Source organism: Falco biarmicus, chromosome 10 (genome assembly GCF_023638135.1).
Source record: "Falco biarmicus isolate bFalBia1 chromosome 10, bFalBia1.pri, whole genome shotgun sequence".
Taxonomy (NCBI): Eukaryota; Metazoa; Chordata; class Aves; order Falconiformes; family Falconidae; genus Falco; species Falco biarmicus.
The window spans coordinates 33,080,201-33,099,439 of NC_079297.1; the positions used below are offsets into that span (position 1 = coordinate 33,080,201).

General features: G+C 43.5%; 1 protein-coding gene across 1 annotated transcript; it reads right to left on the bottom strand.

The window, feature by feature from the left end:
• Window positions 1–2,349: 2,349 nt before the first annotated feature.
• Window positions 2,350–19,097, bottom strand: SAAL1 (serum amyloid A like 1). The gene is made up of 12 exons (XM_056354444.1): window positions 18,925–19,097; window positions 18,152–18,265; window positions 13,642–13,725; window positions 11,234–11,313; window positions 10,789–10,848; window positions 10,409–10,524; window positions 9,145–9,328; window positions 8,785–8,867; window positions 8,466–8,654; window positions 7,469–7,665; window positions 6,845–6,937; window positions 2,350–6,301 (listed from the first exon to the last, which is right to left on the bottom strand). Exons 1-12 carry the CDS (start codon window positions 19,039–19,041, stop codon window positions 6,209–6,211), a joined length of 1,410 nt encoding a protein of 469 aa, XP_056210419.1. The 5' UTR covers window positions 19,042–19,097; the 3' UTR covers window positions 2,350–6,208.
• Between the last annotated feature and the right edge of the window lie 142 nt (window positions 19,098–19,239).

A 19,239-nucleotide genomic window follows, 5' to 3' on the forward strand; every position in this document is an offset into this window, starting at 1 on the left:
AGTGCCAACACATTTGGGTCCCTTGGAGACTTTTCGTGGACCCATGTTATTTGCCAGCTCACAGGCAATTTCCCATGTTTCTTTCAATCCCTCTTAAAAGTCTTCCTTCTAAAAAGCTCACAGTGTCAGAGCCCTTCCTTGCTCTTCCGTGTTTTCACCATTCATTTTTCCCTTTCTCACTACTCCAGCCTTTTCTACCCTGTTTCTCCTTTTTCCATTCAGCCATTCTAATGGCCTCATCCCAAGCAACAAAATGGAGTTATTTCTACAATTTTGTTTATTCCCATCTAAGCTGAAGTGTTTCTCTTTCCTTCCTACTCTCTTAATTCATGAAATCAATATCTTTACTTATCAAGCTGCCATAAACTCAAAATGTCTTCCCATGGTTCCTGTGTGCAGTTTTCCTACCCGACTAATGAGGAAGCTCTCTGATATTGAATAAAGAGAGTTTGTTCGCTACAGAGAATTTTTAATGGAAAAGAAAACCTTATGACATCACTGGCCAATTACAATTTGCTGCACTAAAATGCAACACTGTAGCGATATTGCAGGGCAGGATAGAAGTGCACACGTATTTTCCTTTGTGTTTCAATATCCTCCTATTGACAGAAGATAGGATGACTGGTCTACAACTGGAAACCAGGAAATGATTTTTGTGATTTCATTAGAGTAATTGACAAAAGCGTTTCCTTTCTACATAAGGTTAACAGATGGCTTGTTAAAGTTACAACTTCTTTAAACAGAGCTGTCACCAAAAACAATGTGCATGACAACAAAAATAATATTGATACAAGCTCACCGCAAAATTAAAATGGGCTTTGCATAACTAAAACACAGAATAAATAACTGTCACCATTGCAACACAGAATATCAGGGTCCATTTGCTTTTCTAAGGTTTCCTTGGGAACTGGATAAAGTGACATAAATTGGGGAAGTGTCAGCAACATGGCACTTCAGTTATTAGAGGTGCAAACATGCAGTCAGTCACCATGCCTACTCCACACATATGAAGAAACTACTATGGATGTACGACTGTTACACCAAGGCTTGGATTTTAATCTCACTACTAACAGAATACATTAATCACACAAATTTTTCATTTTAGGGAAATGAAAAATTTCGTATAAAAATTCATATATATATATAGTTTTCATATAAAAATGCTCAAGTCAAATTCAAGGTTGTAGATTCTTACTCATACCGATCGCTATTACAGACTGAGCAGGATTTTGTTCTCCTTGAGTAAAAATATGCAGGCATCAAGCAGGCCCCTCCCCCTCATTACCTAACCAGTTCTCTGAACCAGGAGCACACTGCGGTCAGCTGTGCTCATCTCAGGCCACTGTGCAACACAAGCACCAGCCCTTCAGGATTCTGCCATCACTTCTCACCTCCGGCAGGTCCAAGCCCCGTGCAAGGCAAGGGCGTGCAACACCTGAAACTGCCTCACCCCCATCGTGAAACAGCTCCCTGGTGCCTCAGCCAGCCTGCTAAAATGGGGTGGTGAATAATAACTAAAGAAAATTTTAAATATCAAGCAATATTGGTTTGCCCACCCGCTGCGCTTTTTAAGACCCTACCTTCACCTTAAGAGCAAGAAAAACTACAAAGGAGATTCAGCTTTGAAAATAGAAAACATAATCAACATTACACCTTTTTGATATGTGACCACACATAAGCTATTCCACCTGGACAGACCTAGAATGCCAACACTGTTAACTGATACTTAATGCTTTTCTCCTTCAATATCACACTTACTCACTATCTATCCCTTTTGTCACAATTCTTCCAGGTTTTTTCCTGTTTTCTTTCTTTCTCCAGTATCCCTTCTTCACCTCTTTTTCTTTCTCCAGTAGTACTGCCTTACTTCACAGCATCCTACCGCTGTCACTTTGTCAAGCATTCTTCTTTACACTAGTCTTTGTAAAAAATTCAGCTCTCGGACTTCTCTGAGAAGTCATTAAGACATACAGCTAACCCCCGAAAACATGAACTGGAAAAACGAAAGCAAACAGAACCCCCCCAGTGGATTTTCCCTTGGCTTGTTAATTTTCTTCACAGTAACAACTCAGAAGCAAACCCCTTCTCTTACCAATCTTAGATGTCAGCTCCTTGCATTATGAAACCATTATTTTTTTTTTAAAAGAGGTAAACAGGCAAATAGAAGGAGGAATAGGAGAAATATTTCCCATTGCTAAACCTCCATCAGTAGCTGTTGGAAATAACCTGGTTTATTTTACCAGCCTCGTGATGTCAGATTCACTTAGCACACGCCTTGTCGGCTCCAACTGAGGGGCACGCCAACTGCATGACTGACGCACATGGCCATGAGTAAATGGGGAGCAAACGCACAGCTGCTCACTGCTTTTATTTGCCTTCACATGATTTTTGAGAAATTGTATATATTACAGCAGACGTACTTGCCTCAGGTGTAGCAGGTTCTTCCTTTCTCATTGAGTTTGTCACAGCACATGAATTTCATCATTTTCTAGAACAACCAAAAAAACCAAAAGTAAACTGCAAGCATTAAAAAGGAAGAACGAACAACATTTAATTTTGAGGGGAAAATAAAGGATACGCTAAGGAACTGCTGTGACCAAGAGGCTCTGCTCTAGAAACAAAAGCAAATTCTTGAGTGGAAAAGGTAACAGAGATGCTGCTGCTTTTGTAACGCTCAGTAACAGCCAAAATAAGGCTGTTGGAAAGAGGACAGATTTTCACAACAAACAAGCACAACCATAGTAATGTTTCCGTACCTTTTCATACCGGTGTAACAAACTACAAAGATAGTTGACTTACAAATACAGGGGGTTTTTAAATCGTTTTTTTTTTTTGCAGTCAGCTTAGTTACAGGAAAAGGTAGTTATACAGTTGTTACAGGTCAACTCTAACATATAATCTTACAGAAAAAGGAATCACCATGGCAGTTGGAAGAAAATACGAACTAAAAAAATCAGTGACAGAAAATTAAGAAAGCAGCGTGACCTGAATATGGGGAAGCATAGAAAAGAACTCCCCAGCACATTAGGTTTATAACAGAAAGGACAGGTTTGTGACATGAACGCTGGGCAAGCATTAGGCTATCAAAAGCAGCAACCACCTCCTCACATCAAGGGAGCAGATGAAGCGCTCTAATATCATTGGGGTTTTCCCCACATATCCAGTGTCTTTGGTTTTATGGGCTTTGCCCCTGCAGGAAAAAGTTACTATTGGGATTAAAGATGCCAAACGTACATAAAGTGCGAGTCAAAAGAAAGTTAGAATCCTGTCTTTGAATGAAATTAGATGGATCTATTAAGCCTAATTTAAAATAAGGCCTTCCAGTACGATTTCTGCCCCTTATTTTCTAGGTGTTCTCATGCCACAGTTCACATCCAGCCCTGGCTGAGCAGGACCCAGTTCCGGTTACTTTAGTTCAATGCTTCAGACACCCACATTTTATTCAGACCTCTGCACAAAGCAGTGACAAGTCCTTCTGATTTTTCCCCAAAGGAGGATGTTACGGAGGTAATCAGATCTTTGGTCTGGAAGAAAGCTACTTGTAGATGTCCATTCTGCATCAACTGGCCCCGAGAGATCTGGCTTGCCAGCTGGTGTCAGAGAATGGCTAGGGGAGGGAACAAAAAAAAAAAAAACAACAACAAAAAAAACCAACACCAAAGAACCCTAAACCCAAACACACCCCCAACCCTGCCCCTCAAAAAACCCCCAACACTACCAAAAACCCAGGCACATGATGCTCATGAAGCACAGGCTAAGGGAGATCCCTGCTGGCAAGGTGCTGAAATACAGGCGCACCACGTTCAACCGCACCTTTCTCCCGTGACGCGAACGCCGAACCCACCGCAGGGTTAGCTCGCGTTCCATTTGACACCAGCCTCGGGCTCCCAAAGCCAACGCAGCGCAGCCTGCACAAAGGCAGCGGTTCGGCGGGGTAAAGGGGGAATTCAGTCTCCATTTCACCAGGCTTACCAAGGATAAAAACACCCAGCACACCTAACTAGCATTCTGCTGAAGCAAGGCTGACTGACCCATTTCTACAGCTTCTTGCAGGATGAGACCCAGCTCTTTTCCCACTTACTGCCACTGGCCATTTTTTCTAGCACGACAGGCATTGGATATCATCCCACTTAGGCAACAATTATATCAGGGAAATTATATATCTCATCTACTCACTGTAATTAGTGATACCACATTTAACAATTAAGCAGCAATACTGGGTATTTGCGTATTGGAAAGAACAAGGAACAAAATAAAACAACAGATCCTGTCTCAGGGTTTTTGTATGTTACATTAAACAACTACTACAAAATTTCAATGACTCCAACAAATTTCAAGAGACACAAACCAGAAATAATTCTAACTATAGTGGGCTATCACGGAGATACTTAGAATACATCTGGGGACAAATTAAGCTCAGAAAAATGTTAACAACTACATGAAAGACAGATTAACTTCCAGACCATAAAAATGACTAAGCAAAGAAAGCCAAAGAGAGTCCAAATGAATATCCAGTGATCAACAACGTATTTTACAGGACATTGAGACATTACAAAGAGGTTCAATTTTCCTCTGACAAATGACATATTTCAGAGTAACAGAGATTTCCAGTAGCTCAGAAAACAAGTCTAACTGACACTTAGAATGAAGGAGAGCGTACAGGGTTTTTTTAAAAGAAAGTTTATTACAAATCTATAGGTTTAAGAAAATATCCCAAAACTGTCAAAGTAGTATGAAAAATGCTGTCATCCTATTCACAGTTACCAGCTTTCTCCAATAAACATAGCATACAAAAACTGATAGAAACCATGACAATTCTTTTTGGTGACACAAGTCAGATATCTGTAATTTCAAATCCCCTGCTGACAACCAAGATGCTGCTGGCAGCCCAAGGGAATGATTAAATTGCACAGTTTTTGAGAACTGGAAGTTTGGATGAAAAAGCTATATACATATACACATACCGTATTTTACCACATGTATAGGTAACTCGAGGCAAACAAAACATGGCCCAGCACAATACTTAAAGTCTATAAAAACCTGGAGAGCCAGGGAATGTGTGTATATAGTAGAAAGTTATTCTCTACGCTCTGGTTCCCATTTTCTTTTACATCTCAAACCTAATAAAGACCAATTGTTTTTTACTCTCATTTATAAGAACAGTGAAGCTGATGTGTTGTTATACTGTCTTTTCAGACACTGAATATGTTAGCTGTACTGCATGCAGGCACATGATCTAAAAATCTAATGCAGTTAAAACATAATGAAATTAAAAAGGGGATTTTTAGAAGACTGAATTTACTGTAAGTGACCTAACACCTCAAGGTCCCCTGAAAAAGCAAGGCTAACACGGCATTTCTAATGTCATTCACAGATAATTCTTAAGACACACAAATGAGGAAAGAACGGTCCGATACACATTACATTCCTAAAAGGAAGCGGAGACTGCTTTACAAAAGCAGAAAGTTTGCAAGTATGCCACAAATAAAATCCAAACCTGCCCTGCAACTCTAACTCTGGATAACTGGCTGCAATGGTTGGAAGCTGCAGCACAGACCACTGGTAACCATGTTCTCAAATCCTTTAAACTGCACAGGACCTAGACGCCACAACTCAGAGCTGAGGTGCAGAAGACACTTCAGTGTAAGAAGTATGAAGATTTTAAAGAAGCAGGATGAAACGTTTCTGTTGCCATACCTGCTCAAGGTACTCATACAATCTCAAAGAGAACCAAAACCAAACACAAACAACTGTGTAATTTAACTCTGTTTTTATCAGGTACTTGAAGGTCTTCAGGCAGAGGACATCTGGGATTTCCTATTGATCAATCCTCTTTTTACCAACAGCAAAGTGGAAGAAACCAGCATCATAAAAAACTATTTAGTGCATTTCATTGATTTTGCTGTTTCAACTTAAATTGAAAAGGACAGAATCAAGAGTTTTTCCAAGAAAACTACACTGCAGAGAAGCAATTAGAAATCAACAGTCTCTCATCACCAGAGCCAACAGGATGGAAGATGCAGAACTGAATTTACACCAATTTCCTTCCCCAGGCAGATCAGATTAACCTGGAAAATTTCTTAAAAGCCACCTGTTGGTAAGGAGGTTGCCTCGTTCTCCTGCATTTTCTGAACCTGATTTCTGAAACACTGTAATGAAACAGTCAAAAATCTTCACTCCAAAGAAGGAAAATATTTCATGTATATTCTCAGGCATGAACCTTCAGGCTTGGGAAACATTTTTCTAGATTGTCAGCAAGTGTCTGATCAGCCTCACGCAGAACTTCAAGGAAACTCTCCACCTAGAAATGAAATCATAAACACACGCACACACAAAAAGAAAATAACAAAACAAAACAGCTTGCACGGAACACAGAATTCCTACGCTTGGTATAGGGGGCCTTTCTACTTCTGTACCTGCCCACCAGCAGCAGCCAACACTGTACATACCTTTCTCCTAATCCCCACCATTTCAGTTGGCCTCAATTCTGAAACATTATCACCTTCCCCAAATGCTTATTTTATTGATTAAAAGTACATAAAGAAAAGCTCCCTATGAAAAATCTTTAGAGTAATTATTCTATAAAAATATACAGGACACATTTTCAACTATCATAAATTTGCAGACATCCACTCATCTCAGCACAGTTTGATCCTTATACCAGCTGATGATTTAGGCAAAGCTCTGGCTGAAGTAAGCCAGAACAGACAGAGTAAAGACTGTCTGGAATGGCGTATTACCTGTGTCTGAGCAATTCTGACCTATTTCTGTCTCTGACTCTCAAAGGTCTTGCCACCTGAATAGTATTTTTTCAGCTATATTAAAGACCTTGCAACATACTCACTGATGCAAAATACAGAGGTAAGAGGTTCTGAAATGCACAGGAACATGTCTGTTCATTTAAATGTCCCTGGTGTAGTCCTTCTAATGTATTTTCCTGGAAAATAAAATGAGAAATACAGCTTGCACATCATGAACAGCTGTTGAAGAACCAACTCAAAACTTTCTGCACTGTCTGCAGTATGCACTTTGTTCTCAAAAATGGGTAAAACAACCAGAACTTACAGTTCTCAGCGAATGCCAGATGTAGCTAATACATAACAGTGTGAAAGCTCACACACAAGTCTTTTAATCTGAATGCTCCCCTAATAAGGGAGCCCAGCTAAGAAGGTGAGTTCATATATTAATATTCTTTTGTTTTCTTAAATAAATTGGCTTTCATTCAAAAGAAATGGTGACATACACCTAGAGAATTTATCACACAGAATCTTGACCCTGGAGGCACACACCTCAGAAAATCTCTCCCTGCCATCTAACACACATGTTGCTACTCAATTTCTGATTGATTCTCTAATGAATGTCCAGCATGCACCTTCACTGACACAGAAAGATGACCACATTAATAGCAATGTCTGTTTTCTTACCTGTTCTGCAGAAATCCCTCTCTTAGAATTTTGTTTATTCTTACCTTTGTCAGTTCTTGAAGCATATTGGAAAGTAATTCACAGCAAATATCCTTCAAAATTTTTAAATGGAAATCTTCCTCATTAATATCAGCCCCTCCAGTGTCTTCTTGTTCGGATTCCTTTGAGTTATCAACAGCTCTCTTCCCACAGCCCTCCATGTATTGTAAGATACGAATCAAGCTCCCAATCAGAGGCATATCTAACAAAGTAACAAGAAAATGGAAGTTTAACACTCAAAATTCTTCTCCATCCTTTCAAGGTGTGAGAATTCTGAAAACACTGCCAGATTTTACACAAAAGCTCTAGGTATGTACATTCTGACAGTGTTGTTTTGTCAAAGACTGTTTTAAAGGAGCAAGTAGCAATGGAAATGTAATCTAAAACCCAAACCATTTTTTCTGCAAGTTACCCTGTATCTATAGAAAGTATATGCCAGTGGTAAGAAACATGAGAAGGAAAATGTCTCACGAGAGGCTGGTATGTCAAATTTGCATCCAGATATCCTATCTGATAAACCAAACCAATATAACATCTTTCTGCTGCAGATGACTCTGACCTTCCCAAGGCAGGCTTTTTAATTCTAAAGACTTGTCAATGGACTGAAAAGTAACAAGTGATAAAGATGGATTTAAGAAAGTGCAGAATCTCCCTCTACCAAAAAAAAAAAGTATTACTATCAAGACCTCGTATTTTAGCAAAGATGAATTGTGCAATTTTCATTAATTTACCCAGTGCAGAAGACTGAACAGAATCTGTAAATTCTATTACTGTAACTCTTCAGAGATATCCAGTAACTGAACTTTGAGCTAGCTGTGATTTTTAAGAGTCACCAGTAAAAAGTCTTACGGTATTCAAACATGTAACTGAATTCTGTGTTCTGAACCGATCTCTAATAAACAGTAATAAATTAATCACCTTTCACCTCATGTACACAAAGTCAACTGTGAAAATAACTTAAAAAAAAAACAAACAAAAAACCCAGAAAAAAGCACAACTTGCTTTTCCTCATCTTGGTGTATTCTTGTTCTGTCTGTGAAGCAAACATAGCAGACAGCACGGACAAAATAGAGGCCAACACAGTCTTCTGCTCCTGCACAATGATCGGTGGGTCATCTGGCTGGCAAAGTTCATGGCAAACGAGGTCATAAAGCAAACTCCAAGTCTCTTTTCCTCCATCAGGAGCCTGCACTTGAGAAAGAAATAAAGAGAACCCACCAACCCAACAAATTTATTCTAGGTACATGAATTATTTTTCTCCCCATTAAATATCTGATGATCCAGACGTTACTGCCGTTCTTGGTGCCATCAAGTGTCTTACCAATAGCCTGAATACCCTCATCCACCGTGGTCAGAAGCTGCAAGATATGCATATAAACATCAAGTCCTTCCGGATTATCTGATCTACACAAAACAAACAAAAAACAAAGACTTATTAAAGATCTGATTGCTGAGTTTATTTTCTGTGTGTTCTGGACACACAGAAGACTATCAGCAATCACTGCCACTCTCTTTGCTAACAAACTAGTTGACTCATTTCAAATTACAAGTACAGCAAAATGTATTCTAGTGATCCGTCAAACTATGCAGCTCCCACTGAAATTAAAATGTTCAGACACAGGTCTCAACAAGGTTAAGAGGAGTCTCCCCAACCATGAAACCAAAAAGAAATCTGACATACCGGACTTGTTTGGCTGCTTCAAGTATACAAGGCACAATCTTGAAATCTGGAAGTTCTTCAGGGGAATCATCTACAGATGGTCCCACAGACCGACAAGTACCATTTTTAATCCAGTTTAACATTAGCTCTTCATCTAGATCAAAGAGTTTGTCCACCACTTCACCCACTTTTACCAGCAATTCAACTGCACAAGAGAGAACGTATAAATTTCAACAAGACTAAAACTGAAGAGCAAAACTTAGCTCACAAAATGCTAATATATAGAAATATTCAGAGTATACGTTAGTTTCGTTCATGACCTACTAAGGGTTACTATGTTTAATTCCTTTTTGTGGCATAGATCAGGTGAAGAGCTTGATAAACCGGGTTGTTCGAAAGGCCACCGACACTTTATCATGCCACTTATGAAGCACAAACTTTATTCTGCAAAGAGACTTCACATTCCTGAAAAGTCTCATCTTCTGCTTCTGAAATGAAACTTTCTAAGATTTGTTCCGAAACATGCAGCACTCTGCTAACCTTACATCTGCCAATCTGCATTTCACTGAAGTAGATCTGTGATTTTAATTGGACAGAGCAGGAATTTTGAGCACTGTCATTAAAAAAACCCAGAAACCCAACCAAATTGAAAAAGCTAAATTATTAGGATTCCTAGACAAATCATAACTGCTATTACAATTGAGTCGGACGTGAAACGTAAATGCTATTCAAAATATTTCCATTAATAGGTGCTTAGTGTGTTTTTTACTAAATTAGTGCTAAGAGAGATTTGTGTGCTACTGACTGCATATGCAAACCCTGTGCAGTATTCAGCTGCCGTTCAGAATAACTGAATCATTCCTCCAGTTCGCATTCCACAAGAATGTTTTTTTTTAGAAATGGAAAATACCTATCTGATTTGAAAAAAAAAAATGTAAATGAGGTCTTGTTTCAAGGACCAAAAATAACACGTGTATAGGCCTGAATGAGGACTATTCCTTTCCCTTGCTGTGCCAAATAACAATTTTTTCTATTCAACTTATTTTGACTCCCCCACAAAGCTTTCTTCTACTGTGGCCACTTTTCTGGTTGGTTTTACATACATTTATAAACCTGCAAAGGCAGAACAGGTTTATTTTGGCATCCTTTAAATTCATGAGGTTTGCTTTATTTTAGAGCAATTCTGTACTTCCAATTGAAAATATTTGTCTTTGAAATGGCATACTTCAGTTCTCATTTTTTTCTGCAAACACCCACCAATTCCCAACTTGTTTTGGCAACTTACCATTTGTAGAGCTGGACATGATAAAGCACACACAGTCATACACGGAAGGGTTTTCTCGGATTCTCTCAACCCAGACATTAGCGACCTCAGGCTGGGAGAGGCAAGTTAACAACAACCTAGACAAGAATTGCCCATTAAACAAATCAGAAGCCAATTCATTCATTTTAATTGTACAAGTGTAAATCCAAAATAATGAGAATGATGTGACAGAAACAGGAAGTTAGCTCACAGCGAACTGATTCCAGAACTATGTGGAAATGATAAAAAGGACAGGAAAAGAAAGGATAATAAAACAGTGAACCCACTTGTCAGTTTTCTTCCCAGGCCTCAGAACATAGCAGAACTACACTAATGATGCATAAATTTCTGAGATGTCCTACCTGCTCGTTTCCAGAAGAGTCGGGGAGTCTGAATCACACAAACGTTGCAGTAACACTTGGCTTTAAGGAGAAAATGCAAAATAAAAGTTAATAAAATCTATCTTTGCTTAAGACAATAATTATAAAAAGGTTGATTTCATAACTGTAGCCATGTTCTGAGATTAAAACCAGCTTCTTCTGACTGTGCATGCATTTCCAGTGTTTCAAGATTGCCAAACTTAGAAATAAAAGATTCAAGAACTTGGGTGATGAAAAAAACAAAAATAATTGTGCTCTGTATTGTTTCTTTCCTTCAGTGAACACTTCCCACACATACAGTCAGCCAGAAAGGTGTGAATGAAGATGAGGCATGGCAGGCAAACTTAGTTCCTTCTGAACATCTATTTCATGATTTTGAGTCCAGAAGAGCAGTAGTCGTGAGTGTATAAAGCACATACGCACTTACCCAAGATTCTCATCTTTACTAATGGACATGCATATGTCTTGGAAACAGGCCATATTTCCTAATATTCCCACACAGATTTCCTGAAAAGCCAAAATACAGTATAATGAGGCAACTGCAACGTAGTTCACAATTTTATTTCCACACCCATAAGACAAAAGTAAGAAATTTTCAAAGACATTTTCCAGTTTGGTCTCCAAGTTCTTATGACCCACCAATTTCAGGACAGAGATACTGATTTTTCTACAGAATGCTATTAGACTAGCTTGAAATATACTCATGACAGGTACTATTCAGATATTTAGGTGCTAAGGTGTTCCATAAAAGCAAATATATCTTGAAATCAACTTTGCTTGCATATTCTACATATACTGTTTCGAAGCTAATCTGGCATCCCTATTATTAAAACAATAAAGAATCTCAAGAACAAAACTATTGCCATGTAAGTGTAACCCTCACAGATATTCATCTCCTGCCAAAAGAAACGGGTCTTAATACAAGCTTCCAGCAAAGCCCATTTTCTGATTGCAGAGATCTAAAAAAACAACCAAACCAAAAACAAACCACCAAACCAAAACAAAGCCAAAAGCAGTGCATCCCATTAGGATGTTCACAGCTAAACAATCATTGAAAGGATGCATACTTCTATAAGAGCTCTGAAATACCTGCGGGTAACTCGTGCTAACAGAGAATGCCCTGGGAATCATTCATTTTCAGCAATTTAAAGTTTGTAATCAACTCTGGCTGTTCAAGATTATTTTCTTAATAATTAACATGCTATTACCTCTGCTACATTACAGCAGACACTCTAGAAGACACTATTTCAAGAAAGCAGCTGTGACGGACAATTTGCACTCGCTTCCATATTTTGGTTGTCTCTTTAAAAGATAAAGTACTGAACTTTCAACTGTGTGTTTCTACTGATCTCCTGAAGTAAAGTGTCCGGTAACTTCAGAGAAAGGGAAGTCATACCAACACTGAATACCTTTGAAAACCTATACTGAATTACAGTATAGCTGCAAAGCAATGACATCAAAACAAAGGAAGAAGGAAAAACAAACAAACAAAAAAGTATTACACATTGGTGTCTAGGAGTTCTTAACTGCCAAGATTAGCTTTTGTATTGGGTTTGCGTGGCAAAGTTTTGCAGCAGGGCAGATACAGGGGTGGTTTCTGTGAGAAGCTGCCAGAAGTTTCCACCATGTCCAATGGAGCCAATGCCAGCTGGCTCTTAAACAGACCCACTGCTGGCCAAGGCTAAGCCATCACTAAGCCCAGTGATGGCGGTAGCGCCCCTGGGACAACATGTTTAAAAAGGGGCAAAAAACCACCACAACAGCAACTGCAGCCAGAGAGAGGAGTGAGACTATGTAAGAGCAACAGCCCTGTAGACACCCAGGTCAGTGCAGGAGTATCTCCAGGTGCCAGAGCAGATTCCCTGGCAACCCGAGGGGAAGCCCATGGCAAGGCAGGCTGTCCCCCTCGGCCCATGGAGATTCACAGTGGAGCAGATCCCCATCCAATGGTCCCACGGGGATTGGAGCCTGGGCTGGGGCAGGGCTGCTGGCAAGGCTTGTGACCCTGCGGGGACTCACACAAAACGGTCTGTGTCTGAGGGGCTGTGCCCCATGGGAAGGACACCACACTGGAACAGGGGCAGAGAGTGAGGAGGAATGAGTGGCAGAGACAGCGTGTGATGAACCAACCATAACTCCCATTCCCTGTCCCCCTGCGCCACTCAGGGGAGGAGACAGAGAAATTAGGAGTGAAGCTGAGCCTGGGAAGAAGGGAGGGGTGGGCAGAAGGCATTTTAAGATTCAGGTTTTATTTCTCATTACCCTACTCTGATTTGATTAGTAATAAATCAAACTAATTTCCCCAAGTCAAGTCTGTTTTGCCCATGATAGTAATTGCTGAGTGATCTCCCTGCCCCTATCTCAACTCATAAGCCTTTTGTCATCTTTTTCTCCTGCTGTCCAGCTGAGGAGGGGCAGAGTGATAAAGCAGTTTGGTGGGCACCTGGCCTCCAGCCAAGGTCAACCCACCACACTTTGGTATGTCTGACTAAACAAAATTCATGACATTTCTGTTCAGTAATCATGAAATAAGTAATGAGAAAAAAAAAGGCCAGTCTTTACGGGGTTTTATAACAAGCCTTATAACAAGGTTTGATAAACTTAGTCCTTCATCATTAATGACATATATCAGCTTCAACATCACTGAAATAGTTACTGACTAGACTATTAAAAACACTACGAAAAAGCATCTTAAAATTTGATTTTGCGCTTTCTCCTTGTTCCCCTAATGTATTCAAACATGCAACAGAATGAGAGAGATACGTGCAAACCCATGTACAGAGCTATCTACTATTGCTATTAATATGTGACGGCTTTTTGACAGCTCCTACTTACAGTAAGGCGAGGACATTTTGACTTGGCAAAAACTCCCATGAATATATCGGGGGCGTTGAACTCTTGAAGAAATAAAGCGACATCCTGTGGAAGAAACGAATGGCCAAGTAAATGGACCTCTACAATTACCAAAACACAAAATCAAATTTGTTCTCAAAGCACAAGGACTGAACCAAAGAGATGTCAAACTCACTACAAGAGATCGGTTAATACCAACACTCCTTGTTTTTCAATGAAAGATCAAAAGCCCCTGTAGTGATTCAGGATGCCAGTGATTTGCTATACAATGAGCCCCAAAGTCACACTTAGTTTCTTTTTCGGTCTCAACAGAGGCTCAGAGACACTAAGTCAGAGTCCAGCCAATACGTGTTTTCAGTGGCATCACCCTGACATATAAAAAGAAACAAAGGAAAGGATTACCATTAGCCCCTGATCAGACCACACAAATGGTCAGGGTTAAAGGGAGGGCAGGGACACGTGCTATTACAGTGGGGGTCCACTACAGCCAGCCCAACCAGGCAGATGGAGCGAATGAGGCCTTCTGGAGGCAGACAGGAGCTGCCTCATGTTCACAAGCCCTGGTCCTCATGGGGGACTGCAACCACCCTGATATCCGTTAGAGGGACACAGCAGGGCATAGGCAATCCAGGAGATTCCTGGAACACATGGACAATAACTTCCTTCTCCAAATGCTAGAGGAGCCAACGAGGAGAGGTGCCATGCTGGACCTTGTTCTCGCCAACAAGAAGGGGCTGGTGGGGAATGTGAAGCTCAAGGACAGCCTTGGCTGCAGTGACCACAAAATGGTGGAGTTCAAGATCCTTAGGGCAGTGAGGAGGGTGCACAGCGAGATCGCTACCCTGGACTTCAGGAGAGCTGACTCTGGCCTTGTCATGGTTTAACCCCAGCCAGCAACTAAGTACTACGCAGCTGCTCGCTCACGTCTCACTCGCCATCCCCTCAGCAGCACTGGGGAGGAGAACTGGGAAAAAGGTAAAACTCAAAGGCTGAGATAAAAACAATTTAATAATTGACATAAAATAAAATAAAAGTAACAATAACGAAAAGGAGAGAGAGAAGGGGAGAGGAATAAAATCCAAAGGGAAGGGGAAAAAACCCCAAGCGATGCACAATACAATTGCTCACCCCCTGCTGACTGATGCCAAGCCAGTCCCTAAGCAGTGATGGCTGGCCCCAGCCAACTCCCCCCAGTTTATATACTGGTATGGAATATCCCTTTGGCTAGTTTGGGTCAGCTGTCCTGGCTGTGTCCCCTCCCAGCTTCTTATGCCTGCCACTCCAGCCCTCTCACCGGCAGGGTCTCAGAAACGGAAAAGTCCTTGACTTAGTATAAACACTACTGAAAATATCAGTGTGTTATCAACATGATTCTCACACCACATCCAAAACACAGCACTGTACCAGTTACTGAGAAGAAAAAGTAACTCTATCCCAACCAAAACAAGGACAGGCCTCTTCAGGGATCTGCTTGGTAGGATGCCATGGGATAGAGCCCTGGAGGGAAAAGAGGCCCAAGAAAGCTGGCTGATATTCAAGGATCACCTCCTCCAAGCTCAGGAGGGATGCATCCCAACAAAGAAGTTGGGCAAAACCCCAGGAGGCCTGCATGGATGAACAAGGAGCTCCTGGACAAAATCAAACACAAAGGGTGAAAGCAAGGACAGGTAGCTGGGATGAATACAGAGAAATTGTCCACATAGCCAGGGACCAGATTTATTAATTCTATCAGACTGATAGAATTAAAGCTGGCCAGGGATGCCAAGGGCAACAAGGAATGCTTCTATAGGTACACTGGTGATAAAAGGAAGACTAGGGAAAATGTGGGCACTCTCCAGAAGAAAATGGGAGACCTAGTTATCCAGGACATGGAGAAGGCTGATGTACTCAATGACTTTTCTGCCTCGGTCTTCAACAGCAAGTGCTCTGGCCACACCGCCCAAGTCGCAGAAGGCAAAGGCAGGGACTGGGAGAATGAACTGCTCACTGTAGGAAAGGATCGCCTGAGACCATCTAAGAAACCTGAAGGTGCACAAGTCCATGGGACCTGATAAGATGCATCCATGAGTACTGACAGAACTGGCGAATGTAAGTGGCTAAGCCACTATCCATCATATTTGATAAGTCATGGCAATCCACTGTAGTTCCCACTGATTGGAAAAGGGGAAATTTAACTCCCAGTTTTAAAAAAGGAAATAAGTAAGACCCAGGAAACTGCAGGCTGGTCAGACTCACCTCTGTGCCTGGCAAAAATCATGGAGCAGATCCTCCTGGAATCTGTGCTAAGGCACAGGGAAAATAAGGAGGTGATTGGTGACAGCCAACATGGCTTCACTAAGGGCAAATTGCACCTGACAAATTTAGTGGCCTTCTGTGATGGGGTTACAGCGTTGGTCAATGAGGGAAGAGCAACTGATGTCACCTACCTGGACTTGTACAAAGCATCTGACACTATCCTGCACAACATCCTCATCTCTAAACTGGATACACATGGATATGACAGATGGACTGCTGGGTGGATAAGGCACTGGCTAGATGATCACACTCAAAGAGTTGTGGTCACCAGCTCCAAGCGGAGACCAGTGACAAGTGGCATTCCTCAGGGGTCGCTACTGGCACCAGCGCTCCTCAACATTTTTGTTGGCAACACGGGCATGGGATCGACTGCACCCTCAGCAAGTCTGCCAATGACACCAACCTGTGTGGTGAGGTCAGCATGCTGGAGGGAAGGGATGCCATCCAGAAGGACCTTGACAGACTTGAGGTAGGCCTGTGCAAACCTTGTGAAGTTCAACACAGCCAAGTGTGAGGTCATGCCTGTGGGTGGGGGCCATCCCAAGCACAAATACAGGCTGTGCGGAGAAAGAACAAGAGCAGCCCTGAGGAGAAGGAAGTGGGGGTGTTGGTGGTTAAGAAGCTCAATATGGCCTGGAAATGTGCACTTGCAGCCCAGAAAGCCAACCGAATCCTGGGCTGCATCAAAAGAATTGTGGGCTAGCAGGCTGAAGGAGGTGATTCTCCCCCTCTAGTCGGCTCCCCTGAGAGCCCACCTGTATTACTGCTCTGGGGCTCCCAGCACAGGCAGGACAAAGAACTGCTGGAGGAAGTCCAGAGGAGGCCACTAAGATGGTCAGAGGGCTGGAGCACCTCTGCTGTGAAGATAGGCTGAGAGAGTTGGGGTTGTTCAGCCTCGAGAAGAGAAGGCTCCAGGGAGACCTTACAGCAGCCTCCCAGTACCTAAAGGGGCCGACAGGAAAGCTGGAGAGGGGCTTTTTACAAGGCCATGTAGTGACAGGTCAAGAGGAAACAGTTTTAAACTAAGAGAGGGTGGATTTACATTAGATATTAGGAAGAAATTCTTTACTGTGAGGGTGGTGAGGCACTGGTACAGGCTGCCCAGAGCAGCTGTGGGTGCCCCATCCCTGGCAGTGTTCAAGGCCAGGCTGGACGGGCTCTGAGCAACCTGATGTAGTTGAAGACATCCCTGCCCATGGCAGGGGGCTGGAACTGGGTGATCTTTAAGGCGCCTTCCAACCAACCATTCTATGATTCTACAAGTCGACCATTCTATGAAAAGAAAAAATCTCCTCATTTTACCACACTGAAACACAAGATTAGTTCTCTATTTGGGAAGTAAAGGACACATCTTCTATGTTTATTTAAAATACCTAAATAAACAGCCAAGGAATATAATAGTAGCAATAAAAAAATACCTCTTACTTGAATATTTGTTCCAGCAATTTGAGAATGTTGAGAAAAATACCAAAAAAGCTATGTGACATTGACTGCAGGTCTGTAGCTAAACTTTAAAAGGTTGTTGATCTATCAGAGAAAACTACACTTCCCACCAGGATGCATTACAAATGCTAGAGGGAAATATGCCTATTTAGAGATGGCATCAATATTATCTCCATAATCAAACTGCTGAAGATACAGGCTATGCACCTGGGTTAAATTCAGCTATAGCTAAGGTGCTGTCTTCTAGTAACTCTGAGCTTTGGTTCACCTCCTGCATATAATACAGAAAACCAACAGGTGTGCATACGGCCCCATTAGTGTCAGCTGACTCAAAGCAACAGCACCCCACAATCCTTCAGCCAGCTGGAGGGACGGTCGGGCAGACCACCTCGTTTCTTTTACATTCATACACTGTTCTGCTTTACATCCTCAAGCAGCAGCATGGGGCCCAGCAGCTAGGAGTGCTTTTGCAAACTAGTCCGGGCTTAAGAGTGCACACAACATTCTTGCTCATTTTGAAAGGTAGCCTTCCTGATGTGCCTGCGTGATGCCAATTCACCACACCTGCCCTGCCTAAGGACTCTCAGGGCACTGTCAGCCAAACGATAGAGTAATCAGTACAACCAGAAGCTGACCGAGTCCACATAATTCTGTGTCTTCGCCCGCTTCCAGAAGGATCCTGACAACACACAGGGCAGAAATGCCCGTAGCTGTGAACCACCCTCTGGGTCCAATTCCCACACACCGCTCCTACCTCATCCATGGACATGTCCCACACTTTGCAAATGTCATTCTCCATCTCTTCGTCCAGCTCCGTCTGGGTTTCCTCGGGGCTTACAGTGGGCTCTGTCTTCTCGGGGCTAATGACCTGGTGCGAAGGGGTGGGGGGCACACAGGGGTATGGCGTTACGTGAGCTACCACCGACAGATGCCATCAAACGCTAACAACCACCTGTCGCTTGTCACAGCGTCAAAACAAACACACACAAGCAGGAACTCAGCGTGCCGAGCGGCCCCGGGAGCGGCCCCCAGCAGCCGTGAGGCACTGGGCGCTCACCGGGCCCGCCCGCCTCTTCCCTCCCTCACGGCGCTCCCGCCCCCCGTGAGGCGCTGGGAACCTACCGGGCCCGCCCGCATCTTCTCTCAGGGCGCTCACCGGGCCGCCCGCCTCCCCTCAGAGCGCTCCCGCCCCCCGTGAGGAGTTGGGAACCTACCGGGCCCGCCCGCATCTTCCCTCCCTCACGGCGCTCCCGCCCCCCTGAGGCGCTGGGCGCTCACCGGGCCCGCCAGCCGTGAGGCGCTGGGAACCTACCGGGCCCGCCCGCATCTTCCCTCCCTCCCGGTGCTCCCGCCCGCCCTGAGGCGCTGGGCGCTCACCGGGCCCGCCCGCCTCCTCCCTCAGGGCGCTCCCGCCCCCCGTGAGGCGCTGGGATCCTACCGGGCCCGCCAGCCGTGAGGCGCTGGGCGCTCACCGGGCCCGCCCGCCTCTTCCCTCCCGGTGCTCCCCCGCCCCCTCCAGGCCCGCACCTCGATGAGGCGGCTGAGGATGCTGAACAGCCAGTGCTTGCTGTACACCGTGTTCCCCACCGCGTCACCCTCCTCTTCCTCCGCCTCGCTGGAGGGCGGCGACGGGTTACGGTCCATGGCGGCCCACCGCCTCCCCGGCACCAACGAGGCGGCGGCCAGAGCGGCGCCCCGCGGCGCCCCCCCGCGCCCCCTGCCGGCGCGGAGCCTATGGATCTCGGCAGCCGCTGCGGACCCCCCTGGGCTGCCGGGCCCGCAAGCCCCCCGCCCCGCCCGGCCGCAGTCCCCCCGGGAGCACAGCCAGCAGCCAGGCGAGCA

Excerpts from the sequence above, each read along its gene's own strand:
- SAAL1 (XM_056354444.1), bottom strand. The coding sequence starts at position 19,041 with ATGGACCGTAACCCGTCGCCGCCCTCCAGCGAGGCGGAGGAAGAGGAG. Across the intron at positions 18,266-18,924 it reads TCCTCAGCCGCCTCATCGAG|GTCATTAGCCCCGAGAAGAC; the intron begins GTGCGGGCCTGG and ends CCTTCGCACCAG. Across the intron at positions 10,849-11,233 it reads AGTAAAGATGAGAATCTTGG|CCAAGTGTTACTGCAACGTT; the intron begins GTAAGTGCGTAT and ends TTCTCCTTAAAG.